General features: G+C 33.5%; 6 protein-coding genes across 6 annotated transcripts; all 6 read right to left on the reverse strand.

Moving 5' to 3' along the window:
* Nucleotides 1–4,194: 4,194 nt before the first annotated feature.
* LOC17900587 lies at nucleotides 4,195–5,256 on the reverse strand. Its single transcript, XM_006304235.2, has 2 exons — nucleotides 5,091–5,256; nucleotides 4,195–4,609 (listed from the first exon to the last, which is right to left on the reverse strand). Exons 1-2 carry the CDS (start codon nucleotides 5,210–5,212, stop codon nucleotides 4,342–4,344), a joined length of 390 nt encoding a protein of 129 aa, XP_006304297.1. The 5' UTR covers nucleotides 5,213–5,256; the 3' UTR covers nucleotides 4,195–4,341.
* Nucleotides 5,257–5,540: 284 nt separating this feature from the next.
* Nucleotides 5,541–6,891, reverse strand: LOC17898320 (putative protein TPRXL). The gene has a single exon (XM_006305263.2). The coding sequence runs from the start codon at nucleotides 6,768–6,770 to the stop codon at nucleotides 5,778–5,780; it is 993 nt and encodes a 330-aa protein (XP_006305325.1). The 5' UTR covers nucleotides 6,771–6,891; the 3' UTR covers nucleotides 5,541–5,777.
* A 1,395-nt stretch (nucleotides 6,892–8,286) lies between these two features.
* LOC111828562 lies at nucleotides 8,287–8,877 on the reverse strand. The gene has a single exon (XM_023776807.1). The coding sequence runs from the start codon at nucleotides 8,795–8,797 to the stop codon at nucleotides 8,603–8,605; it is 195 nt and encodes a 64-aa protein (XP_023632575.1). The 5' UTR covers nucleotides 8,798–8,877; the 3' UTR covers nucleotides 8,287–8,602.
* An 8,155-nt stretch (nucleotides 8,878–17,032) lies between these two features.
* On the reverse strand, nucleotides 17,033–17,486 carry LOC17898491. Its single transcript, XM_006303692.2, has one exon. It carries the CDS (start codon nucleotides 17,453–17,455, stop codon nucleotides 17,237–17,239), a length of 219 nt encoding a protein of 72 aa, XP_006303754.1. The 5' UTR covers nucleotides 17,456–17,486; the 3' UTR covers nucleotides 17,033–17,236.
* A 3,429-nt stretch (nucleotides 17,487–20,915) lies between these two features.
* LOC17897810 (probable acyl-activating enzyme 9) lies at nucleotides 20,916–22,882 on the reverse strand. Its single transcript, XM_006307110.2, has 2 exons — nucleotides 21,926–22,882; nucleotides 20,916–21,825 (listed from the first exon to the last, which is right to left on the reverse strand). The coding sequence occupies exons 1-2, from the start codon at nucleotides 22,832–22,834 to the stop codon at nucleotides 21,082–21,084; spliced, it is 1,653 nt and encodes a 550-aa protein (XP_006307172.1). The 5' UTR covers nucleotides 22,835–22,882; the 3' UTR covers nucleotides 20,916–21,081.
* Nucleotides 22,883–25,722: 2,840 nt separating this feature from the next.
* On the reverse strand, nucleotides 25,723–26,433 carry LOC17899644 (probable calcium-binding protein CML44). Its single transcript, XM_006306052.2, has one exon. The coding sequence runs from the start codon at nucleotides 26,346–26,348 to the stop codon at nucleotides 25,869–25,871; it is 480 nt and encodes a 159-aa protein (XP_006306114.1). The 5' UTR covers nucleotides 26,349–26,433; the 3' UTR covers nucleotides 25,723–25,868.
* Nucleotides 26,434–26,614: the final 181 nt, after the last annotated feature.

Raw genomic sequence — 26,614 nt, forward strand, 5'->3', positions numbered from 1 at the left:
TAAAAGAATCGAGGTTCTAGCAAGTGTCTATCTATCTAATCCATTGTGTTGTAGGTTGCTTGTTTTCATGGCACTATGTTTTTAATATATGATTTCTATTTGTCACCTCATTCCAGTTGTTGCTTCTGGAAGTTTCTTTAATGTATCAAAACCTTTGCATAACGTTAATAATTTGGAATTCAGGATATTTCGTACGCGCGTGAGCTAGCTAGAACTTATGATTTATAAGCTCATAATTAAGGTATTTTATGTTTTATCACCAAGACAAGATCGTGTATGTATAACTAACATGAAGAACCTAAGCACTAGCTCACTAAACACACTATAAATGAGAAATAAAGAAAAAAAAAACTAGGTTTTTAGTGGAGGAGCTTAAGAATTTAAAAAACAGACTCATGAACAGATTTACGAAATATTTTGTTTTTAATTGATAAAATCAGTTATCGCAATTAAAATGATTTACTCAACTTTTAGAATTAGGACTTAGTATAAGAGAATATCTAGAATATCTTCCATAATCATATTAATGATTTGTAAATATTCTATATGATCTCTTTAGTTAGAAAACTAGGTTAAACGTTATTCCTGTATATATTATTGTAACACTATTTCCTATGAGAGTAAATATTATTTCTTCCTGTCACAAACTCTCATCAACCTTAACACTTAGGAATGAACAAAAATAATCTCGTTTTGTTTTTATCTCCTTTCATGGCTAGCTTAATTAATAGGTGATAGGCGACGTCAAACAAAAAATAAAAATAGATGATAGGCATATAAAAAAAAAGTTATTAATTTATTAACGAATATGATCCAAAGTGGGAACATAATTGTAAATGATAGGAATAGTAAAATCTTCGGCTTCTTCAACGTACACTTCTGTATATTTTTGGTGTTCCATAATGCAAACTCTATCTTTATTCCATCTTTCTCTATAACAAAATACAACCACTTTTTTCTCTTCATCATGGATATAAAAATAAGGATTTTGGAACCAAACACCAATAGTTTCTTCCTCAACTCTCATGAGTTTGCTCCAAGACAATTCTTGTCCGTCTATCACAGTTCCCGTCATCCAAATTTCCACATAATATGGATTCCACTTTTGTTGTATTATCGAAATCCGATCATTTTTAACTGACATGGGAAGAAAACTACTATCAAGATTCGCAAGAAAAGGTAAAGACAAGCGTCCAAACATCTCAGTTGAAAAATCAAATCTCACAATGAAACATTCATTCGTATTTTCATCTGCACCAACCCAATAAGAATTTCCTTTCAAGGATATCCAACGAGTAGGAAAACTCAGAAAAAAATCGATTTTAGCTTCAAGAATTCTCCAAGAGTTAGACGTAAAATCATACATTTCAACCTTGGAATATTTCACGAAAAATCCACGGGTGGGGCACCGATGCCGATTTGACCCAAAAAACAAGATCTTGTATCTACGATCACCGTACTTTTTATCGCATCCAATAGCATATCCAGGTGTTGGAATATGTAGTCTGTCAATGTGTGGTTCAATCAACTTTGTTTCCTTTAAACATGGATTCCAGACTATAAGTTCAAAACATTGTGTGAGGGCTAAGAGTAAACCGTCACAGTGAAGAACTTCATATATTTTACAGTTATTATTTTTACAAATGCATTTTCTTAGACTAAGTTCACGAAGATTGACGTTGTAACCATCAAGTCTTTGGAGTTCACAACTTATCGTAAAAAGTCTCACATTAATGAATAAGAGAAACGCACTTTCTTTGATGGCATTAACAAAGTGTTTTTTAGAAAATATGTGATCGTCAAATAGAGAATTCCAACGTTTACAAGTAGATCGAAGTCGTATTAGAGGTTTTGTTGGAACCCTAGAAAGTATTACATCGACCAAATCGCATGGAAGATATGATAACATTTTCTCTCCCCCTTTTTTTTTTTTCTAACTCTTACTTATACAAAAAAAAAAATTTGTATTTACTGGTGTCAAAGAGAGAATATATATAAACTTTATCATCAGTTGAAGGAAATAAACTAATAAAAGTAAAGTATTTACCAACTGTTAAAATATCATTGAAATCTAAATGATAGATATCACATCATTGAAATCTAAATTCTGAAAACAAAAACAAATTAGAAAAAAAAATTGTTTTGATATGAATGGAAAATTCTATAATATTGGCACACATGTGTAGTTTAACAATCATTGGTGTCAAGTGTTATATGTACATATCATTAAAATGTTATTTATGTTATAATAGTTTGAAACTTACCCCAATTCTTTTAATGAATTATTTGTAAAGGGAGTTAAGTTTGCTATATTTTAAGATGAATAAGTCTTATAATTGTTGGAAAAGAATAATTTGTTTCATATATATCATCATAATAAGTCAATAACTATGTCTTAAATTTATAGATGATATACAACACTTTTTTTTTTACTAGGATAATATACATCACTATATATATATGATATGTATAAGTATATATATCCACAAATTAAATTATATATATGTATGTTCAGAAATTTAATTTTAATCCAATTATAATTATGATTTATATATCTTCTTATATAAAATTTGGTTTTCAAAGTTAGTCATTAACAAGATCGTGACATGTTTTAGTTAATAGTTATAAACGATAGGATGTTGACACATGTCGATTCTAATTTTGTTAATGTTTGGTAATAAAATTTTTTTTCAATATGGTTTTTGAAAACTATTTTTATATTAATATTAACATGTATTTCTTTTTCAAGTGTGAGAAAGCTTAGTCGATTGTGAGAGACTTACGTCGAAGCTTCCACGAATATTGTGTTGTGTATCGGAATTGCATACTTTAATTCGTTACCAGAGGATCTCGTTTCATGCTTCTCCGATTGTGTTGTGAATCGTTCATCTCTTGATTTAATTCATGTTCTGCGATTTGAGGTTTTTTATCCTCCATTTCCGGAGGTTCGCTTCTCTAGCTGCTCATCAAGGTTTGTTTGACATTGATTTCTTGAAATTTGTTGTGTTTATGAAGAATTTGTGAAGAAATTTGGGGGTAGCACTGGTGAATTAAGGTACTCTTCTTCTACTGAAACTAAGTGTGCTTCGATATTTATTACAAGTTTCAGAATGAATTTTCTGAATTTAAGGTGCTCAGCAATGATGTTTGTTTTTTGTGAATTGGTAACACGTGAACTCATACAAATTTGAGGCTATAGTTGTTCTTCAATATGAATTTTCTTCATTTTGGAGTAGTGTCGGCTATATGATGAATTGGATGATCTATAAATAATTCTTGAGAGCTGAGATGTTCATTTACCTAGTTAAGCCTCGTACGTAGTTGGAAAATATAATGATTACTTGCAGTGACAGCTATGACTATGCTATGCACTGTAATTTCTGAGACGGTCTTGTTTTCTTAATGAAACAAGAGACTTTCTAGCCAATGGTTGTCTGATACATTGTTTCATATAACCAAAAATCTCACCTATCTATTTGTGTAAGTTAGTATAGCGTCTAGAGGAGATTAGCAACGATGATAAAATATAATGACAGAAATTGTCATAAATATAATTTTATTTAATTAATCTTGAATTTTTATGTCTATATATATATTTTATCAATTAGCCACGCAACTCCAACTCAGTTTTGTAACTTTTTATGATCATTTTGGTTGCATACTTGCATAGCTAGTTTTTTTTTTGTCGACCGAACCCACATCAACTGGATTGTAGTTATAAGAGTCTCAGATTTATCTTTTCCGTATAAATGTATAATCAAATTACTAGGGTTTAGGTAAGAACAATATTACCCGTGAAATTTTCGAAATATGATACAGTCAAACAAAATGACCATGCAGTAAAAGAATTGAAAGCTGAACTATTACTTGAAGATGAAGATTGGACTTTCAACTAGTTTACCCTATTGATGAAGAGCTCAACTGCGAACAAAAACAGGCACATGAAAACCATTCTCAAACGAAGAGCTCAACTACGAACAAAAACAGGCACAACCTCATGATCAATGAAAACCATTCTCAAACGTAAACCACACTAAATAGTGAATAGTACATCCTTTTTGTCTACTTTTAAATATGTATTCAGCTATTATTTATTCTGATTTCCAAATTTTGTATTGAAAATTTTCATACGATTAACTATATATATACGTACGTACTAACATATTTAATACTTTTTATATATGATATGGATGATTTCATGACAAGCTAGAATGCTTTTGGATTTAATTTACCACGTACGAAATAACCATAAGAGTGTGAATTGAAATACAGTAGTGTGAATTAACATCATAGGGATGAATTTGGTAGACAGATAAATTAATGAAAGAGTGTAAATTGTTGCTACTCCGCAGAAGAAGAAGAAGAGGAAGACTTTGGTGCAGCTTCAACAACAGGTTTGCCTTTCTCTCTTAGTTTAGCAATGGAAGCCTTCATTTCTTCTTTGCGCTTCCTGCTAGCCAATACCTTGGCCTGAACTCCACTTACGTTCGGGTCTTGCTTCTCCTTGGGTGGTGGCGGAGGCGGCCGTCTTGCTGCGGCCTTTGCCTCCTCCTTAGCCGTCAGAGCGCTCCAACTCCATAGCACTCCGCCTAGACCGAGCACAATTGTTCTGCATATAGAGAGATTCCGTTTATGATTTTTTTTTTGATACGAAAAGAACAAACCGAGGAGAGTCCAACCGGATATGAGGTCGATCCGGTCCAACCGGTTTGACCAGCTTTGCAGTACATTTTTTTTTTATCATAACAATAAGTGTAACTAAATATAAAGTTATAACCATTAAAAACATACTAATAAATATTTACGTTTGTGAAATGGTAAGCGAAGTTTCAGAAGAGTGTTTTTGGGTTGATGAATTGAACAATGTGGTTTTGGATTATGGATAATACCCGGACCAGACAGACAAACCCGTGCGGATTGGATTTTTAGTAAATTGACAACAACAACAAAGTAAAGAAATTCGATCTAGCATACAGTACAAAGATTACGATTCTTCTCTATGATCAACAATTTGGTTTTGATATAGAAACAAGCATAAACATTCATAAACTTTTGAGTAATTTTTTTCTAACAATTATCAATTTGATCACCTGCGATTCACGGATGGAACTTCAAGGACGACGGGAGGAGCCTGAGGCAGTGACCGCGGTGAAGGAGAGGAGAGTCTGACGGCGTGAGCTGCCGGTGAGAGAGGAACGAGTGAATGTGCCATTGGCTAATCCAAGAAAACTTAAAAGCAATCGTTGTAACTAAACACTAATAGAAGATAGGAGTGGGATAGTGTTGGTTGCATTGCAATTTATATCTGCTTGCTCATTGGTTGGATTTGGATAAGACATCATAATAGATTCTTGCTACCAGTAAAAGAATGACTTTCAAAAAAATTAAAACGCTGCGTTTCCTTTTAAATAAACAACAACACATTATGTTACAAAACGCAGCGTATCGTCGTTATGTTTACTTTTAGCTGCAATTTTTTTTAAAAAAGTTTATAATATTTGAAACTTGAAACTGAAAGTATGATTAAAAAACTTTTGCAATAACAAGCTCCCGTAGCTGTATTCAATCCAAACTATTTCAAATGCATACATATAAAAGTAGATTTTTTGAAAGAAAGAAAAAAAGTAAGTAGTATGAGAGTTTTGATCTACCTGACCATCACAAACCTATAATAAATAAAACAAAACAAAAGCGAGACAAAAAAGGAAATGTAACAGAACCTATCTGTTCACACACAAACACATCCTCAACATACAAATAAAATCAAAAGGTTCTTCTTAAAGAAAGATAAAGCAATCCAAATCAATGAGAGGATTGCCAACTTCTTCATCCATTGGAACCACCACTTGTTCCTTATGGTTTGCTGCTACTTCTCTGATCATTGTTTCGTTGATCTTAGAACTTATAATACGATGAATCCGAGTCTCTGATCTATTGCTTTTATGACAAGTAGTCTTTGCACCATATAGATCTATACTATCTTTCCTTACACGAGAAGAGACTGAGTTTACCGTCAAATCAGCCGCAGCCATACCAAATCTTCGGCTTGGAGATGGTGATTTCAAGAAATTGCCTTCATATCTCCTGCTTGGAGATGGAGATTTCAAGAGCTTACCCTTGGTTAAAGAATTCGATGAAATAGACATAACAACTCTTTCTTGATCTTGACGAAAGCTCTTTTGTCGTGTCAATGAACGAGGGTTTGGCGATGGCTCTCGTGTTCTCTTAGAGCCATTGGATCCTCTTTTAGGATTCTCATTTGCTCTGTTTGGTGTTGTTGAATAACGGTTTGATATAACCCGGGAATCAGACCGGCTAGGATATTCCGGTTTTGTGGTTTTCATAGAAAGAGAAGCTTCTCGTAAGGAATTGATCCGAGCAACATGAGAATTCTCTTGGTAACAAGCACGCAAGAAATCGTTGGAGAAAGATCTCTCCTTAGAGACCGAGATTGAAGAAGCGGTGGAAAGCGACGAGCTTGATGAGCTGAGAGAAGAGTTGCTTGTGGTTGAAGGTTGGATTGGAGAGAAACATGCCGGCTTTACTGGAGGAGAAGGAGGAGGAGGGAGTTTATCCGGGACATGAATAAACTTGTCCGGGAGAGGGATAGGATTAAACCGGTTCTTCTCGGGAAGAAGGAGTGGAGAAACACGGCTTGGACACCGCGACATAAACAGCTTCTCTGGAACATAACAGTACTTGACTTCAGGTTCATCTGCTTGTTTGAAATCTTTCGTCTTTGGAGAGCACTTGCTGATGCAACAACCCATTTCTTAGAGAGTTTTGAATTCAAATTTTTTAGAAAAGATCTGCATTAAGAAAAAGTAATAATATCAAACAGGAGATGGAGATGAATATTTGTATATATGATATGTGTGTCTGGACTTTTGTGACAAGGCGTGTTATTAAAATAATAGGATTAAGGAAGCAAAAAAAAAAAGTGGAAGAGAGAAAAAGTGGTGTGAGTTTCGAAATTTGGTTGGCGGGGATCAAGTATGAAGCCGTTAGTTGTGTTATACGGTTACTGTTAATGTTGAAGGGTATTAAAGCCCAATATACGTTGAATTAATTTTGGAAGCCCATATCCATTTAAGTAAGTTTCAGATGTATCAGTTAAGAGTTAAATAATTACTATCAAATATACTTTGTCCTTTTAATTCGTGTGTTACTTAATTATGTCAAATCTCAGTACTCTATATAAAAATAAAAATTAAGCATAAAAATAAATCTTTTATTCAAAACAAAAACTACTGTGTATATATGTATATATATTTACTATATATACGTGTGTGTTTTTGATTATATTATTAAATTTCTATTTCTATAATTAAGGAAATTTGTTTTCGAATAAAGGATTACAGTACATATATGTATAACTATATTTAGTAGGAAATGGTGAATATGCTTTCTTGACCATAAGAGTGAGGGACGAATATAGACTTGTGGCAGGAGCGGAGATTCGTGAATCGTGACGAAAGAAAGAAAGAGCTTTATACTTTGATTAATGGTAGGCCTGAGATGTCTCCTAGTTATCGACACACGAACTCGAAGGTTTGTGTTTTGTTTTCTTCTTCATTTTTTTCAACGGCTCGTGATGAGGTTCTTTGTTTCTTTTGTTATTTTTGCCAATTTACATGTGTTAAGACTTTTTTTTTGTTTTTGTGCACAACTACTTCATGACATACGTACAAAGTTTGTAATACCACTTCATGTGAAATTTTTGATTGGTGTATGGATCGGAATAATGGAAGTTTTGTTAACAAAAAGACGTTCCCAAAACACTATATATATATATGGAAATATACTTACTGTAGTTATATATTTATATTTTAGTTTTTTTGGGTCGGATGCAAAACATAACAACTCTTTATTATTTTTCTGGAATTTTCAATCAAACTTATAAAGAATAATAAAAACATAAGCTTCGACCGACACATCCACAAGTCCACATATAAGACACAAGTCTTTGGTCCTACCTACAACAACTCGTATCTTAATCTAATGCAAATTGCTAATATTTGAAGTCGAATTAAGGTCATGTTAAATCCCAAAAGTATCCCTTATTTTTCATATTTAGTTTATAGATAATCTATTATCCAGTTAGTTAGTTATTTTAAATTTTTTTTGTTTCTTTTCCTTTTTCTTTCTTCTATCATTATCACATCTGAAAATTTCGAGACACCACGTTTGCGTATTTTTATATTCGACACTACATCACATGATCATAACAATAAACACAAAGTATACATATATATGCTTTCTTTTAAGATATAAAAAAGAAACAAATAAAAAACAGAGTGTGTATTAAATGACTAGTACCATAATTAACCAGAAAACACCTCATAATCAAATATAGTACTACTACTTTCTTGTTTACAAAGCAAGAAGATTAAAGATAACAATCCATAATTCATCAACTTCCCTCTCTTGAAGACTGAAAAAAAAAGAAAGATCCCCCAAAGAAAACACACACACACACACACTCTTTTACCTAATTAAGCTTATAAACAACAGAAACAAGAAAAGAAAAACAGAGGAGAAGAAGAACCCATTTAAAGATCTTGACGGCCCAAATTTGTATCTTCACCATGAAAACGACCGGTCAGGGGCGAGTGGGGTACACTCGCTTGCCGTTGCCGTCGGCGTTTCCGGATGGGTCAGAGCTCTGTTTGCCATCGCATGAAGGACGGAGCAAAGAGCAAATGGCTTTGACGGCTTTGGTCTTCACAAGCTCCCTCTCCTTTGGGAACACACTCCCTTCTTTCTTCTTGAACGGCTTCACTTCACTGGAACTCATCTTCTTTAGCTTATAAGAATGTATGTCTTTGTGTGTGTGTGTTGCTTTGTGATTTTTGCAGAGATGAAGAGTGTTTGGGAGTTTATATATAGACTATGGAGAAAGAGATTAGTACTATTTATCGATAAGTCTGAAGACTTGTCTTCTAAGATCTCTGATGTTCACACTGCGTACGTCTACGTGTCAGCCTCTCATTTTTAATAACAACTTCTACTTATTAATGTTTTAGTGGAAAATAAAAGTGAAGAAACTCACAGCTAATTATTTTCGTAACGTTTATTTTGGAAATTTATAAAAATGTAGGGTGGGATATACGTAGTTCATCAGCGCCCGTCACTCTAATGTAGTTTAGAACAATAAATTTTATATAATACGAAAGTTCCATGCATCTTCGACACTAACAAGTCATTTTTACATATACACTAGTGATTGAAAGACACCGGAGCTTGGGGACTAAGTTTCACTCTACCATCATATTTTCATTTTTACATATATACTAGTGATGAAAAAAAAAACATTTGAAACTTAAAACAGAAGTTTATAATATTTTTTGTTCGTGACTTGGCTTATATGTGATTAAAACAATAAGTGAAGTTCGAAAACAACAAGCAAAAAAAAAAAAATTGTTTACAGAAAGAATAAATTAAAGTACAAAAAAAAAGTCTTGTTAATGTGACTAAATCTGTTTTTTTTCTTCTTCTTAAGCTAGGCAGCTCTTTAGGGATTTTCGCTTTATTGGCATTTAAACATCAATCCAAAATGTTTTTATGACTTAACACCATCGAATCCATTTTTATTTATTCACTACACGAAATGTTTTTATGACTTAACACCACCGAATCCATTTTTATTTATTCATTACACGAATTCGTAACCATATTTTCAATACACGAGTTTTCATAACAACAACATTTTCAAATTCTTGTTGACGTTGACTATTGACCTTCTTTAAATTTTTGCCAAGTTGACCTAAAATATTATTATACTAAAAACAGAGATGCATTAAAACTTGTAAAGGGGAGAGTCTCCATCAATGTAGTCGAGGGAGACTTTGTGGAAAATATTATACTTATTCGTTATCGTTCAATGAATCTAAAACAATGTCAATCTTTTTCCCCCAATTATATCTTGGATACATAGTTGAAACCGAGTACGTACCCTCTTACATCATAACTAGGCTGTTGATCTAAATCTGTTTACTTTTTCCTTTTTTTTTTTTTTTTTTTTGTAAATATGCTTTTGATTTTTCTATAATATTCTTCTTACACTGAGCTCAAATAATTCATGTGCTTTATATAAAAAAAACATTACATAGTTAAGCGAAATGTCATTTCAGTATTATAATGTATGTAACTATGTAGTGTAAAATTATTGAGAGAGTGGGATTAGATAAGAGTTTAGACACAAATAAATTGTCAAAGATGCCATAAGATGCGAGTGTGAACGTTGAACAAAAGAAGATTATAACTTAATAAATTTTATTTTACAACTAAATTAAGAGAGAATGTAATCTTTTTGTTTTCTCCTCCAAAAAAAAAAGTGAAAGAAGAAGAGAAAGCCTTTAATATAATTTGGAAGATTCTTATGGTTTTGGAACACAGCTGTGGAGTCAATAGATATGACTCTTTTTATATATACACATACACTATATGTAGCGGTAAAAGACACACATGCCTTTCTTCTTCTTCAATGTGAAGACTGAAGACCGAATGTAGAAAACAAATTAACCTGCTCCATATATAAATTATATATTTTTTCTTCTATTAGATATTCGAATCTATCCTAATATATATCAAGATATTGAAGATATATATCTTGGTTTAAGTTAGTATGGAAGTTTCCAAAACTAATAAAATTATCGCAATTGTTATAAACATATATAAATTTGTCAATATAATTCGTCAAAAGATTTTAAAAAGGATGAAAAAGATTCATTATTATAACAAAAACAAGAAGAAAAATAATCATTATTAACACGTTAAAAAAAAACAATAATCGTGTCAATATACCCACGCACATATGTCTATGAGTCTATGATCCGACTCACGTATATTATTAACAACAGACGCCCACACGCACATGCTTTAATATTCCACACACACAGACCAAGTTTGGTCTTAAAGTATTTTGCGTTACCCACAGTTAATTTTATGATGATTGATATTAATTATTACCCCCGAATTAATAACCATTTTGCAAATCATGATTATCGAGATGAGATAGCACGCACGGTCGCACATTGTTGAACTAGAATGTTAGATAGAACTAAGTTTTCTTATTTTTTCTTTCCCTAAAGAGGTTTTGATAATTAGAAACTATCAATATATATGATCATTACATATTTGTTAAACAAAAGGACCGTTTTAAGACCAATACCATAAACATCATAATTAACTTGTTTTTTTACAAAGGAGGATATATATCACAAGCATAATTACTAAAAGCTTACACACCAGCATACTAATATATGAAACCGAAACATAGAACCAAAAAGAAGAAGAAGAAAAAACAACAGAAAAGATCACGGCGGCTCATATATCTTCAACCCCAAGGAAAGGACCGATCAACGGTGAGTAGTAGTGGGGTAAACGCGCCCTCCCTTACCGTCGCCGGTAGAATCAGAGCTCCGGCCACAACCGGAGGGAGTGAGGGCAGAGATAATGGCTTTCGCGGCCATAGTCTTCACCAGCTTCCTCTTGACGGGAATCACACTCGCTACTTGTTTCTTCACCTCCCTCTCCACCGTAGAGCTTGAACCTTCTCCCTTAGAACTCATCTTTAGGCGGCTGTTTAATAATGTAGTTGTGTGTGTTTGTTTGTTTGTGTATGTGTGTGTTTGTTTGTTGCTGTTATAATTGTGAAGCCATGCACAATGTGGACTGGTTTATATAGGAAAAGAGAACACACCCCTCTACGTGAACTTCTTCTGCTTTAAGTTGCTCCATGTCCTACGTGTTAGTCACCCATTTGCTACACAAAGGAAATTTAATTTATATCTTTTACTTATGGTTTAAGTTTCGAAAGAAAGAAAAATTTAAGCGAAACTTACCTTTAATTTCATTACATATGGATATATCTATGAGATTATGTGAATGTACATGAAGAAAAAATAAATAAGATAAAACACAAAAATAGAAATTTCTATGCATCGACGTTGTAAACCTGATTAATTAATATATGTGTATACTTGGCAGATGATGAGTAGGCGCCAACTTGGGTACGAAGGACCAGTCTACCGTTAGCACAAGGCACCCGGAAGACAGCATTCGACACATATGTTACTATATTTGTATATTTAATTATTAGTCGTGTTTTAGTATCATAACTTGTTATTGTCTATATATATATATCCAATTGAGTCAAAATTAATTATCATTTTTTTTGCTAATGATATGGTAATAATAAGTGACATTTAAATTATTAATTTATAGAATAATAATCATAACATAAATATTTTTTTCTTGTTAGTCGATCAATCAGTATATATATCTAAAGGAATGATATTTTTACGAGTTAAATATTAATAATCAAAATATCGTCTATTTTAAATTTTAAAAGCCTAAGAAATAGTTTGTTCCACTTACACTACATTTACAAAGGAGGATCAGGAGATGTTAACTTGTTAACAATAATTGTGTAGAGAGACATAATTATGTATTTAGATTCGGTTTTGAACAATGGATCCAGACAATATCCAATTTTCTGTAATCGTGTCAGGGATAATTAGCTCTTTTCTACGTTTTGTTATGTTTTATTTTTCCTATCTTTTGTTTTCTGTCTTTTAAAAATTAAAAATAATATTCACACACACCACAAAAATATATGGTTGGTCGTTAGAAACAATACAAAGATCGGTCAAGGGCCCATTTTTATTTTTTTTCTGGAGATTCGCTCACGATATGATCTATGTATAGTGTATTTAAAATGTCAAAGATTTGTGTGGAAAAACTTAGATAACATGATGGAGACTGAATTACACAAAAAGCACAATTATGATTTTTATTACTAGCTAGTTTCACACGACCATATATAATAATGGCTGTGAATATTTGCGATGCTTTTGTCTTATAAAGTAGGAGTAATAATTTTGGAAGATTCATAGTATTAAGTACTAACAAACAAACAATACCATGAATTACAGCTGTAGAGGAGTAATCAGACGTGAACATTTAAATTAATGAAAGTGGCTAACCAATACTTATTTATAATTAGTACTGTATGTTTCATCCGTACCGTGATTATATTAATGAAATGGATGAACCGAGACAATCTTTGTGTCTAAGTTTAATCATTTTACATCACAATCTATATACATGTAATTGGTTTAACGAAATATTTAAATGTACTTTACTAGACTTGGAGAATAAACAAATGAACTGGCGCAAAGGGGTCAGGTTGCAAATGCGATTGAACTTCATTGCCAAGAAGACGTTATTATCGATTTTTATAATTATTTAAGACGACGACACAACATATCATGGTTATTTATATTTAAATGATGTGTGTCATTGATAATGTGAGGTAGCCACCAACTTCGAAATTAAGGTTAGATTTCCTATGCAAACAACAAGAATTTAAAGGTAGGCAAACGAATATATGATCAATTAATAATATAATCAAACTCAAACGTGATATAATAATTGTTACGAAGGTTTAAGTAAAACGACCAATGATTAAATTGTCTGCGATTCTATCACATATATACTTCTCATCAGTTCTTTTGTTGGTTTAGACATTGAACGTTTTATGTCGACGAATGATTTGGTTTGGTTGTTTTTAGTATCAATGATTGTACTTAAATTAGAAGTGTTCGTCTATGTTTAGGATCAAATCTCATCAAGAAGATATGTATATATATGTATTCATACAATATCAAATTTTGTTGGATGTGCTAATCTAAAGTTTAGACTTTAGAGAGAGTGTTGTCACTTTCCAGTTTCTACTTGTATTTACTTATATAATTTTCTATATTAAATGATAATTGATGTTTTTGTTTTGGCGTGTGGACCAATACTTAGACAGTGATATGGTGTTAATAATCTCGTGTGATCCGTTCTTATTTCTTTGGAAGCGACTCCATTGTGCCTTTTATCATCTTTTTCTATTTATTATTGCCAACTTGTTTTAACAACTCAAACAAAAGAATTGATTGATAAGCAAAACAAACATAATAATAGGATGGAGATTTCTATGGTAACGGAGGACATTTGTTTACTATGCATGAATTATTGTTTTCACCCAATTCTTTTTAAGTTGATATCATTCTCTTCATTTTTAAATATGATTTTTCAGTGATTAATTATTAGCAATCTCCCTATAAAAAAAACTCTCATACTATTCAGAATAAGAAAAAAAAAACAATTTAGACGCACATGTGTATACTTATATATAAATGGTTATGTCGATATACAAGAGCTAGATTTATATTACACACGAAAAAATACAACAAATGCCCACATGCTTCCATAATTCCACACACAAAGAACAAGTCTGGTCAAAAGCATTTCATTCTGCTCACAATTTTGATTCCTTTCTAATCCTAATTAATTATTAGACATCAATAGTGGCATTATTTCGATTAGAAGGTTAATAACAAACTATAATAGTGATAATTATTAATTAATGATAAACAAAAAGGAGCGGTCTTTTAATTATATATACAACCATAGTCACATTAACCCATCATAACAATCACATCTTGGTCTTACCAAAAAAAAAAAAAACAATCACATCTTGGTTACTTTTTTTACATCATAATCTCCCCACCCGGGCCGAAACTGAATTATAGAAACATTAATTTTTTTTGTTTTAAGTACAAAAAAGGAGAAACGTTACGATAGGCTTACACGACAACGAGAACACCATCTTCCATATATAGTAGTATCAAACAAGAACATATCACGACGACGCATATATATCTTCACCCCCAAGAATAGGACCGATCGATCAGCGCCGAGTGGGGTACACGCGCCCTCCGGTACCATCACACGTCTTCGCCGGAAGAGTCAGGGCTCCGGCTGCAACTTGAGGGAGTAATGGCAGAGACAATGGCTTTCATGGCCATAGTCTTCACCAGCTTCCTCTTAACGGGAATCACACTCGCTGGTTCTTTCTTCGCCTCTCGCTCCGCCGTAGTAGAACTAGATTTTTCTCCTTTGGAACTCATCTCTCGACTCTTGTAGATGTATTTTTGTGTTTGTGTACGTATATACGAGTTTATTTATGAGTTGATGTTGTGTTGTATGCACAGTGTAGATTCATTTATATAGAGATCGAGAAGTCCCTAAGAGTAAGCACTGTTGAGAATTAAACTTCTTCTGGAAGTTGATCCATGTCCACAACACGTGTTAGCTACCCATTTGATGTAGAGGAAATTTAAATTAGCGTCTACTTAAGATATAAGCTTGGATAGACAAGAAAGTTCAGTCGAAACTTACAATTTCATAACATTTGTTGGGATATTCAGGTTTACGTAAATCCCCGATAATAAATAAAAAATAATAATTTTACCAAAAAAAAAAAAAAGGTATAATATGAAGTTTCCATGCACTTACGTACGTACAAGTTTATATATTTTTGTTATAAGAAAAAATATCATACATATTGATTTGAAAAAATAAGAAGGACGAGCCAACTTGTGAACTAAGCACCTCTACGGATTAGTACAAATGTACAATGCATCCGGAAAGACCAACGTTCGAAACATAAGGGTTTGATGTTTACGTTTTTTTTTTTTTTTGTCTTAGAACATAAGGTTTGTATATATTACTTATGTGATGAGAAATAAATAAATGTATAGAAAATAAACGCGTCTTGTTGACTTTTATTTTAAGCTTCGTGCATTTAAATTTTATTTTAATGTGTTCCCTGTTAACGTGAATCCGAAATGTTTTAGTCCTTTGCTGAATCCGTTTTCTTTTCCCTGTTAACGTGAATCCGAAATGTTTTTTTGCTGAATCCGTTTTCTTTTCCTTTCAAAACGGATGACTTAACTTTACATAGTCATGTTTTTTACAACGACGGTTGATTAGATAGAGATTCTGATTAACAGGAGTTAAACTGTATGACAATACAATATGACATGTAAACTGTATGACAATACAATATGACATGTACCGGTCCTTGTTGATTGGCTTTTTACCACAGATCTTGTCAGTGTCCCTTTTCTTTGTGTTAATGATGTTTCTGTTATTTCTAGTAGCCTTATATATATATATATATATATATTTGTGTTACTTTTAGTTTTTGCCCTAAAAAGAAACATTACGGTCCATTTCAATAGATTTATAACTAAAAGAACCGACCTAACTATATTTGCCTTGGTCGTTGTTTAGATTTAATAATACAAATTAACGATCACCAAGAACCCATGATACCTTTTCTTTCTTCTCACTTATAATCTAATCTAGAGGTTTTATTAGTTATAGAAAAGAAAATATAAGATATAAACTATAAAGTATATACTACTAATAACAGATGTGAATTGTGATGCCTTTTCGAAAAAGAAAAATTCATAAATCCTCTGAATATGTTCTGTTAACATAATTACCGTGAAAGAGCTCATCTAGATTACTAATTACTAGTTACTAATTAGGCTTCTAGACCACTACAGTTATCCCCAAAAAAAGCCGTCATATGTGACTCATCTAACATATGTGATGCTATTTCAATTTAATTAATTATCTCACAAAAAACAAAAAACCGTTACATTATTTGATTGTTTTCTACCTTTTTGGACTATATAGAGACACACTTCAAAGTGTGAACGCATGACGATGTGCTCTATATACGAATCAAATAAACCTTGTAACCCAGTCATGAGTAGGGTCGATAAGGCATGCGTAAATTTTGTATCACCTCTAGTTTTGTTTTTGTTTCTTTATATATTCTCTTAAGTATAAAATGTTATTGACTTTTGTTGGAGCGATCCTACTTCCTAGGCACTGCAGGTGATAATGGTGTCCTTAACATAATTTCGTCCGTTCCGTTCTTTATATATAACCAATTGCTAATAGAAGCCAATAATAAACCATTACTCCAATTAGTAACTGAACTAATAAAAAGTGAACATTTCATTCACTGGTCTTGTAGTTATTAGCGTATGAAGCTTCTCAGTCTCTCTCAAGCATTCTCACATTCAATTCTGAACTTAGTGAAACCAATAAACAGATATAAATCATATTATTTGTCGTAAATTATAAAATCTTATATTAACAGTAAAACACGAGAAATATATATACAAAGAAACTAGTGAACTTATTAACTTATCCTGAACAAACACACACACACATACAAATCCTTAATTCGGGAGACATAGGACTTATTTAACATGATCCACTCTTTACTAGGGGAAACTGATTTGTCTAATAAGACCCATAATTATAGGAGTACTTTTAATTATTACCCCCACAAAATATGATATGTATCATCATCTGAAGGCTACCGGAGCGTGGACTGCACGCGCTTGTTCCTCGGAATTAGCTCAGGTGTCTGCTTGGACTTCAAAGGGGAACGAGATGAAAAGAGAGTCTTCAGAATCATTGTCTTCACCAGCTTCCTCTCTTTTGGGAACACACTCCCTTGTTTCGACCCCAACCACCTCTGCTGCGGCCGCCACTCTCCATCCTCTACCGCCACCGCTTTCTCTATAGCGCTCATCGATGTTTTTACTCTCTTCTCTAATCCTCTCTTTTCGTGTTTAGGAGATAATTAAATAAGCTCTTAGATTTAGCCCCTCAATATATTAGTTGATGAGACGTATGGTACAAGCTAATTACATGTAAAAAAAATATTAGTTTATTTTATGAATCTTTTCTGTTTCCATCACGTGGCCTTTGTATAATACAGTTTCATTTTGAGAGCCAATAAGTTAGTAGTAATGCTGCAACTAATAAGTATATAACATAACTAATTCAGATACTGATTAAAGCCACTTATTCTTCTTTTATTCGATTTGATTAATCATATGATATGGATTAGGATTAACTACTGGCTCCACTCTCTCCTTTATTTCTACCTTTACCTTTCGGCCGTTTGAATAAATTACAAATATGAAAACAAGTTGCATTTTAATAGTATGGATAACTTCAGCACATGAACCACGAGACCAAATTGATCCAATATCGAATACTAGCACTAAACATTTGCTGGAATTACAAAAGTAATATCAGCATGAAATTAACAAATTAAAACACATATATACATACATATAGCAGTATGAAATTGTGAAGCGTGCCTTTTATGTTTACATCTTTAAAAAGTTTAGGAGCGGCGGACCTGATGAATCCTTTCCTCGGCCATGGTCGTTGTCTGGAAATAGGGATCCGTGCTTTGATTATTTTTTGGTTTCTAATGATTAAAGTAACATAACTGGTAATTGTAAAAGTGTTGGAAATCATAAGTGTACATGACTACATGTCAGTTATTTTCAGTATATAACTGTAACTATTAACGCTTGAATTCCGTCTCTATAGACGGAGATTAATTAACTACAACAACAAAATAATCAAATTCATCACTAATAATGAAGTAAATAAATACTACCAGTTATAGTTCTAACTAATCATCAAGCTACAAAACTAAAATGTTGAAGAAAAAAAACATATAACTAAATAATATTTAGAACGATGTGACTTTTAGTCAAAAATTCTTTCCACGTATAAGAAACATTCTTGAAAGATGTGTCAATTGAAAATTTGAAGTACTTTTTAACTCACCAATCATAATTATTCGCATTAAAAAATCTATAAATCTTAAAAAGAATAAATAGATTAGTGCTTAATCTCTTGATGTGACTACATCATATCCAAGCGAGCATCTATATCTTGCAAGAGGTTGATTGATGTGGACAATTCTTCCAGAACCACGTTCTTGTTCTTGTAACTACAATGTTAATCTTCTAGATTATAGTTTCTTGTTTCCGCTAACCTCAAGTAGGAAAAAAAAAAACTAATGTTGCTTTTGTAACTTTATGAAATATAAACTATGGTTATGTTGACCCCAAAAAAAAAAAACTATGGTTATATACATTATTTAAGGAAACTAAGAGGAAGTACTCATACGCTACTATAGTTCCCAATCATGAGCATGTACAAGAAGTTTATTAGGAAATTGCAAAAAAAAAAATTAAGTAGTTCTATAATTAAAATAGAAGAGATATCGACAATTGCATGGGTATGAGAATCAGAAAACTATATAGAAAGATTATTAAACTTACATTAACATTATTAGATAAAGATTCACGACGTAACATATTAGAGGAAGTTTCCTGATCATTTCACTTGAAATTGTTGCGAGAAAATTTGTATCAGCATCAAAAATATTTCTAGAACTCGCTGGCTTTCAGTAAATTTACGTACACGTTAAATAATTATCACCATTATTCACATTTAATCAAAATATTGAAAATAATATATACTACGGAATTTGCTAACGTGAAAAAGTGAGTTGTGGGCCTTGCGGCTTCTTGACCCTTCATCTTGATTGCTTAGTTCAGAATAATCGTTTCTAGATTGGTTATTGAGCTAAAAATTATTAATTGCTTTGTACTATCTTCTTCAAAAAAGTATTGGTAGTAATTTTACAAAAAGAAAAAAGGTGCAGTACCATACCAGAAGCGGCTCACTTAATGGACAGTCGCGGTAGATGATGGAAGCAGCTCGGTCCAAGAAGTCGAGGACGGTGAGAGGTGTTGCGTTTGATGTGATCCAATATTAGTTTTGACCTTAATTACCACACCACGTATACTTTAAATATACCTCCAACTTTGAACTCTAGAAAAAACAAATTGAACAACACACTGAATCCAAACTCTGACTCATCTCATCGAAATATGGACCCGATTTAGAGTTTATCGTACGTCGTACGTACTCGGGACAAACTAACAAATCTGAACAAGGTGGACTTGGGTCATGTATTTAAGATTTAAGAAGATTGTTTTTTTCTTTTTTTTTCTTTTTTCTGTCAACACGTAAAGAAGAGTTGGTTAAAAGGAAAACTATATGTGTTCAAAAAAAAAAAAAAAAAGAAGGAAAACTGTATATATTTAATTTCTAATGTGCTATAACAGCACACCTTAAGAATATATGTCATTGAGATTTTGAAGGTTATGTCTTATGAAAAAATATTAAAAAAACACCAATAACACTACCCAAGTTTACAAACTAAAAACCAGAACATCATCCATCAAGATCGAAACCATAGAAAACACTAGTACTGGAATGAGATAATGATTTTTAAAGATTGTTAGAATCTAAAATTCTATTGTTATTGGTTTATGGATTCTTAAATTCTTAATGAAGTCTTTTGTTATTGGTGTGTTGATTTTGTAATTTCATTTAAAATCTTTTGTTATTCAAAAAGTTGAGTACTTATTGATTTTACAATTCTATTAAACTCTAGTGTTATTGGGAATATGATTTCCTACATATTTGGTCATTAACAACAACTTTTAAAATACTGCACTTAGCACAAGTATTTATAAAATCTATCATATTAAGAATCTACTAAACTCTAAAAAATTTAGTAAACATTTATTAGGATCTACAAAAATCTTTGAGAATTTTAAAATCTCTAAAACTTTTGAAATCCACAAACTCTTTTAGATTCAATCTCCCAATAACCCCCTAAAGAATGTGTAATACTGTATTTATAATTGACCAAACCCATTGCATACAAAAAACGACATCGTCTAGTGGTAATTTATTTCTTGCTTACGAGGGGGGAAGTTTTGCGAGAACAGAGCACAGTCCAGACGAGGAGTGAGTCCAGAGTTAATTCATTGACGGAAACTAAAAAGGTTTTTACGAAAATATGTCATGGACCTGTTACATAATCACATGAATCGTACCATCCGATTTTCCTAATGCAAGAAATTTCTCAAAATTACCAATAAGGCAAGTTTGACGATGTACTTTTTCTTGTATATCTCTCTGTTTTACACATCAAACGATTCTCTTTTGACAAAAATAAAATAAAAGAAAAAATGATTCATTGGATTTCTTATAGAGTAGTGAATCTGGAGTTAAAGTTCGATAATCTTTATAATAGGTTTGATTCAGGACAGAGCAAGGCCAAGACCTAAAGGAACCACGCTTGTAATAATGAGGTAGCTAGAGTATTAACAGTTTCATCTTTGCAAATCTTATAACGATAACGGCAAACATGATTAACAACTCGTGTAATCCCTTCTTAAGGTACAATAATACATCACAAAAGACAAGTGATCTTTATACTAATTCATTCATAGAGATTTTGCATATCCTCAATAACTTGAAATCGGATTTTTAAGGCAGGGACTTAGCCATTTGTCTGAGAAGAAACTTTTGAATCTTTCCAGTGGATGTCTTAGGAAGCTCCTCCTGAAAAATCACTTTCCTTGGCACCATATACTTTGGCAACTTCGTCTTACAAAACTCCCTTATCTCCCTCTCTGTCACCGACCCGTCACCGTTATTGTCATACTTCAAGCTCACGAAAGCACACGGTGTCTCTCCCCACATCTTATCCGGTTTAGCAACCACCGCAGCTTCCTTCACAACCGGATTTGTATACAGAACCGTCTCAACCTCCGCGCTGCTTATGTTCTCTCCTCCGCATATGATCACATCCTTTGACCGGTCTTTAACCTCCAAGTAACCGTCTTTATGTATTACCCCAACGTCTCCCGTGTAGAACCATCCGTCCTCTCTCATACACGCCGCGGTTCCTTCCGGGTCTTTGTAGTAACCCAGCATAACCGATCCGCCTTTCAATACGATCTCTCCTATAGATACGCCGTCGTGTTCTACGCTTTTCCCGGTTATAGGGTCTCTGACATCGACTTCTGCAAATCCGATGGTTCTTACTCCTTGTCTTGATTTAAGTCTAGCTCTTTCCAATGGATCAAGATGATCCCACTCAGACTTCCATGCACATGACACCACCGGGCCTCCGGTTTCTGTTAAACCGTATCCATGACCGACGTTGAAACCTAGAGACTCTGCTCTGGATATGATGGCTGCCGGAGGTGGAGCTCCGGCGGTCATAACCTGTTTTCAAATATTAAATTTAATAAACCAAAAACAGAGTTGATTCAATAGTCCACTCTAGATTTGACGGTAAACCAAGAACCAAAACATCTATTAATACCTGAACCGGGTTCTTGAGCGGCTTACGAGATGGGTAGTTGGTTAGCATGTTGAGAACCATCGGCGCGGCACACATGTGAGTCACGTCATGCTTATCGATCAAGTTGTAAATAGTAGGCGCATCGACTCTACGGGTGCACACGCTGGTGGCTCCAACCGCGGCCGTTCCCCACGTGTAACCCCAGCCGTTGGCGTGGAACATCGGTAGAGTCCACAAGTATGTTGGCCGGTTTGGTAATGACCAGTCAAGCATGGAGCTAACGGTTAGCATGAAAATAGCTCTGTGGCTGAGAACTACTCCTTTGGGGGAAGACGTCGTTCCAGAAGTGTAGTTGAGAACCATTGGCTGCCACTCTGTCTTAGGACGGATCCACTTGAATCTTGAATCTCCTCTCTGCATGATTCCTTCGTACGTGTCAAGAAAATCCGATGCGGCCGAAGCAGAAGAAGAGCCGTCCTCTTGGTCGTCGTCGAGGAGGACGAGGTGAGGTTTCTCGTGTTGTCCAAAGAACGACACTGCTTCGAGGACTAAGGAGATGGAGTTAGGGTCGACGAAAACGAGTTTGGATTCACTGTGACGTAAGAGGACAAAGAGTGCGTGTGCGTCTAAACGCGGGTTGATGTTGTTTAAGACGGCTCCGGACATTGGGACAGCAAACTGAAGCTCGTAGACGGAGGGGACGTTGGGGCCAACGACAGAGATGACTTGGCCTCGGTTAATTCCGAGAGATGAGGAGGTGAGAGCGGAGGCGATTCGAAGACAGTGGTTATGGGTTTCGGACCAAGTGTGGACGGTGTTTGGGGTGTGGACGATGGACGGACAGTCGCCGTAGACAGAGGCGGCTCGGTCTAAGAACCCGAGGACGGTGAGAGGTGTTGAGTTCGAAGCATGTGGAAGTAAGAGTTCCATACTTTTATTTTTTGGTTATGTTTTGTTTCGGTATGGTTTTGTGAATAGAGAGACTCTCAACATGTGTTTGTATTTATAAAAAGAGCTTGAAAAAGGTTCGTAACTTTTTGAAGGTGATTGAGTTTATTATGTTTTGTTTTGTTGGTAACTGTAATTGATCACATATGCCCCACGAAATCAGCTTGGTGAAATGAAATAAAACAAATCTTCTTTAGTTTCGTAACTTATCACAGTGCTAAATTTGGTTAACAAGTAGGAAGAATCTCTCTCTTTGTCCTTTTAGCACAAGATATACTGGTGAGTGACCGGTGACGTGAGTTTACCAACTAACAAAAAGTTGGACCGAACGAACTCGATTATTTTTTTAATGCTTCCAAGATTGTGACGACAAGTTCTTTAGTTAGGGTCGTAGACTCGTAGGGAGCTAACTAGAATAGTGACTCTTCGTTCCAAATATACATATTCACAGTAGAACATGTATAAGGCTAAGACGATGGGGTATCTATGCATGGACGAATACTTCAAATCAAACTAGAAATTTAATTCTGGATCTTCAAACTAAAGTATTCTGACATGATTGATATTAGTAATATTTTCACATTTGGTACTAAAAAGAGTAACTTACATTAAATTAAACTATTTGAAAACCTTATACAATATTAAGCTCTTGTTAGCATTGATTTCTACTGTCAACGTCGAGGTGATGTTATTTATTCGTAAGGTCATTAGTACGCATATGTGACGATATATTGGTTGAGCGACTTGTCCTTCGGGACATTTATGTTTCGATGCTGTCTTTTGATTTTTTTTTTTTGTCCACAATACTAAATAAATAGATATGAGTATATATGACTAACCCTAGAAATTCTACTAACCATCTTTACAATTTTATACATATCTATAACGATATATAACTAATTTTTTTATCAATCATATTTATTATGAAATACATGGTCATTTAACACTAACTTTGAACTCGATCTACAAAAAAAAAACAAGGTTATTTTATCTTTGAAGAAAACAATTAACTACATATGTAAAGTTACACAAACACAGTTTGGTACACTTGTAAACAAAATTGAATATCAACAAGTGTGTGTCCTTTCATTATTGTGAAAAGCTGAGTGATTCATGTGACACTGAGTGTTCACAAAAAAAACTTTTGAACCGGGAGAGATGAACATCGGCAGTAGATGGTGAGATGATTAAATGTAGATAAGTTTGGGTAGCTTAGAAGTTGTATCCATATTTAATGTATCTCTGCATCACCCAACACATACGGATCCATTAATTTCATATGTATTGTATCAAATGACAATGTCCTTTCCAATTTCGGAATCATGAAGATATTTCTTATTCGAGATGAAACTTTTTTAGATTTTTTTTTTAATTAGATACTTGTTTACCCACATGGTCTAGTTTCGGCTAAAAAGGTAACAGATATGTCATGTTCGTAAGTACACATGTTTATCAACTTCTCTAGCATCACATATATTAGAGTCTTTTGCATTTCAATTGACATAAATTTACTAAACTAAGAAAAAACTAATCATGTCAGTTTAACAAGATGAGAGAAGCCTAAACGAAACAATATGAGAAGTTTCCAATTTAAAACACACAACACAATCGCATGAAACAAATGTTCAATTCATAATATCTATGGTTTCAACACAGAATTAGGAGGTTACAGTGAAACTGTTAAAGAAAAAAAAAAAAAAAAATCAAATTTCAACCCAATATGGGAGACATATATAGATTATCTGAGATATGGTACATATCTTCACAATGATTATGCTAAACAGTTTCTTGCCAGAATTTTTTTCCACATGAATTTTGTTATTTATGTTCTGTGCTTTCATATGAAACGTTGATTCCCTAGAATAGAACTGTTTCAAGTTGAGCAATATGGAGTTTATGTGCTATGTAATCTCGTGTGAGCATACCTCATCAACATAGACTAATTCCAAAAAGGGAAGAAAAAAATGAACATAGTCACACTAACTGAATTTATTTGCAACTTCCACCTTGACTACAGTTTTATGGTTTAGATCGACCTTAAAATTTCCCTTTCCTAGTACAAATGTTGTAGAGCCGTCTTATATAGCTTAAAAAAAAAAAAACATATTTTCTTCATCAGAAGCTTATATATGCTCATATGATCCAAAGATTATAGACATTACATCTTTGAATTGTACATGACGCAATTGTTCTTCTAACTCCCCTTTCACAACTAAATTTAAGAAAATTATCAGTTTTTTTAGTCATGGGTAAAGAAGAAACTGAAGGGTCAGTTTCCTTAGTTATGGATTCATTTTTTTTTCCTTCTTCTCATCTTCCATGTATGTGATTTATGTTAGTGAGCTAATAATCTGATTTTGCAGGAAGAAGAGAAACATATTATTGAATGTATAACCGAAGCCTCTAGATAGGAAGTAGGTTCTGATTTGCAAATTTGGTTAAAAGTCAGATATCATGTGCCTATCAATGCTAGTGGATTTTCATGGGGTGGAAGGGTTTACTATTAACTACTAAGAAACAAAACTATAATCAAATATTCAGCTAATTGGTGACAAGGACATGGTCGGTCATATCTCTTTACAATGATCACACGCTAAAGTAAACTATGCATTTTTTCTTACAACTTGTTTTTTTCTCCATATGGCTTGAAATTTATGTTATTTCTGAGGTTTTGTGCTTTCATATGAGACTTGGATTCCCTAGTATACAACTGTTTCGAGTTGAACAATATGGAAAAGAAACACAACTTTGAAGTCATTTACTTAACCTTAAGCTGCAACAAAAAATAACACACTGAAAAATATCCATTTCTCATTGCCAAAACTTGATTATATAGTAGGAAGAGCCATTTTTCATTGCCACAAACTTGATCACAGTAAAAGACATAGTTTATACATAAACACATAACAAAAGTATATATACTTCACAGTTTTTACGCATATATAACGCATAAAACATGGAAGATGATGGACTATACACACACACACACACATATGTTACATGTGTATTTAAATCATTAGACATGTAACATCATGTTCTTGAACTCTTCAAAGTCAACAAAACCATCAAGATTCTTGTCATGAACTCGAATCATTCTCCCACAATCCCACGCCTTTGCCTCCTCTTCGAACCCTAGTCGTTCCAACACGTCACGAAGCTCCTCCGCAGAGATATAACCATCTCCGTTCACATCGAACACATTAAACGCTTTGGCGATCGCTTCATCATCGCCACCAACGACAACAGCATCATTATTGGTGGTATTCGTTCCTTTGCTAACCAAAACGGCGTCATGGTAGAACCGAAGGAACTCGTCTAAATCGAGGCTCTGTTTACCAACGATGAGTTCAAGCTCTTCCGGAGTGTGTTCGGCCCAACCAAGTTTCTCAAGAATCCAACAGAGCTCGTCGAGGGTCACGAGCCCGTCTTGGTTCTTGTCGAGCTTCTTGAACATTCTTCGGAGATCGTTTGTGCTTATGAACGAACAACAATCCATAGATTCGTCTCTGTTTTTTCTGACAGAAAGATTCAAGAAGAGTAGTATTTGACCTTTTTGCTGGTTATACTGTTTCAAGTTTCAATGTTTATTGTCTATAGACATTGTACACGTACAGCTCTCTCTATATATAAGATGAGTATGTACGGAAGAGATTGACGCCAAGGAAACTTCCCAGAAATAGCAAGTGAAAACGACAAAATTTCTTAAAAACGACGTTTCTAGAAGAAAAGTCGTATTAAAATACGACGTATATCTAATATTCT

This window comes from Capsella rubella, unplaced genomic scaffold (assembly GCF_000375325.1).
Source record: "Capsella rubella cultivar Monte Gargano unplaced genomic scaffold, Caprub1_0 scaffold_1, whole genome shotgun sequence".
Lineage (NCBI taxonomy): Eukaryota > Viridiplantae > Streptophyta > Magnoliopsida > Brassicales > Brassicaceae > Capsella > Capsella rubella.

Bases quoted from the DNA above. Each gene is read 5' to 3' on its own strand.
- LOC17900587 (XM_006304235.2), bottom strand. From the start codon at position 5,212: ATGGCACATTCACTCGTTCCTCTCTCACCGGCAGCTCACGCCGTCAGA. The intron at 4,610-5,090 runs GTGATCAAATTG...CTCTATATGCAG, and splicing joins GTTCCATCCGTGAATCGCAG to AACAATTGTGCTCGGTCTAG.
- LOC17898320 (XM_006305263.2), bottom strand. From the start codon at position 6,770: ATGGGTTGTTGCATCAGCAAGTGCTCTCCAAAGACGAAAGATTTCAAA.
- LOC111828562 (XM_023776807.1), bottom strand. From the start codon at position 8,797: ATGAGTTCCAGTGAAGTGAAGCCGTTCAAGAAGAAAGAAGGGAGTGTG.
- LOC17898491 (XM_006303692.2), bottom strand. From the start codon at position 17,455: ATGAGCGCTATAGAGAAAGCGGTGGCGGTAGAGGATGGAGAGTGGCGG.
- LOC17897810 (XM_006307110.2), bottom strand. From the start codon at position 22,834: ATGGAACTCTTACTTCCACATGCTTCGAACTCAACACCTCTCACCGTC. The intron at 21,826-21,925 runs GTATTAATAGAT...ATTTGAAAACAG, and splicing joins CGCTCAAGAACCCGGTTCAG to GTTATGACCGCCGGAGCTCC.
- LOC17899644 (XM_006306052.2), bottom strand. From the start codon at position 26,348: ATGGATTGTTGTTCGTTCATAAGCACAAACGATCTCCGAAGAATGTTC.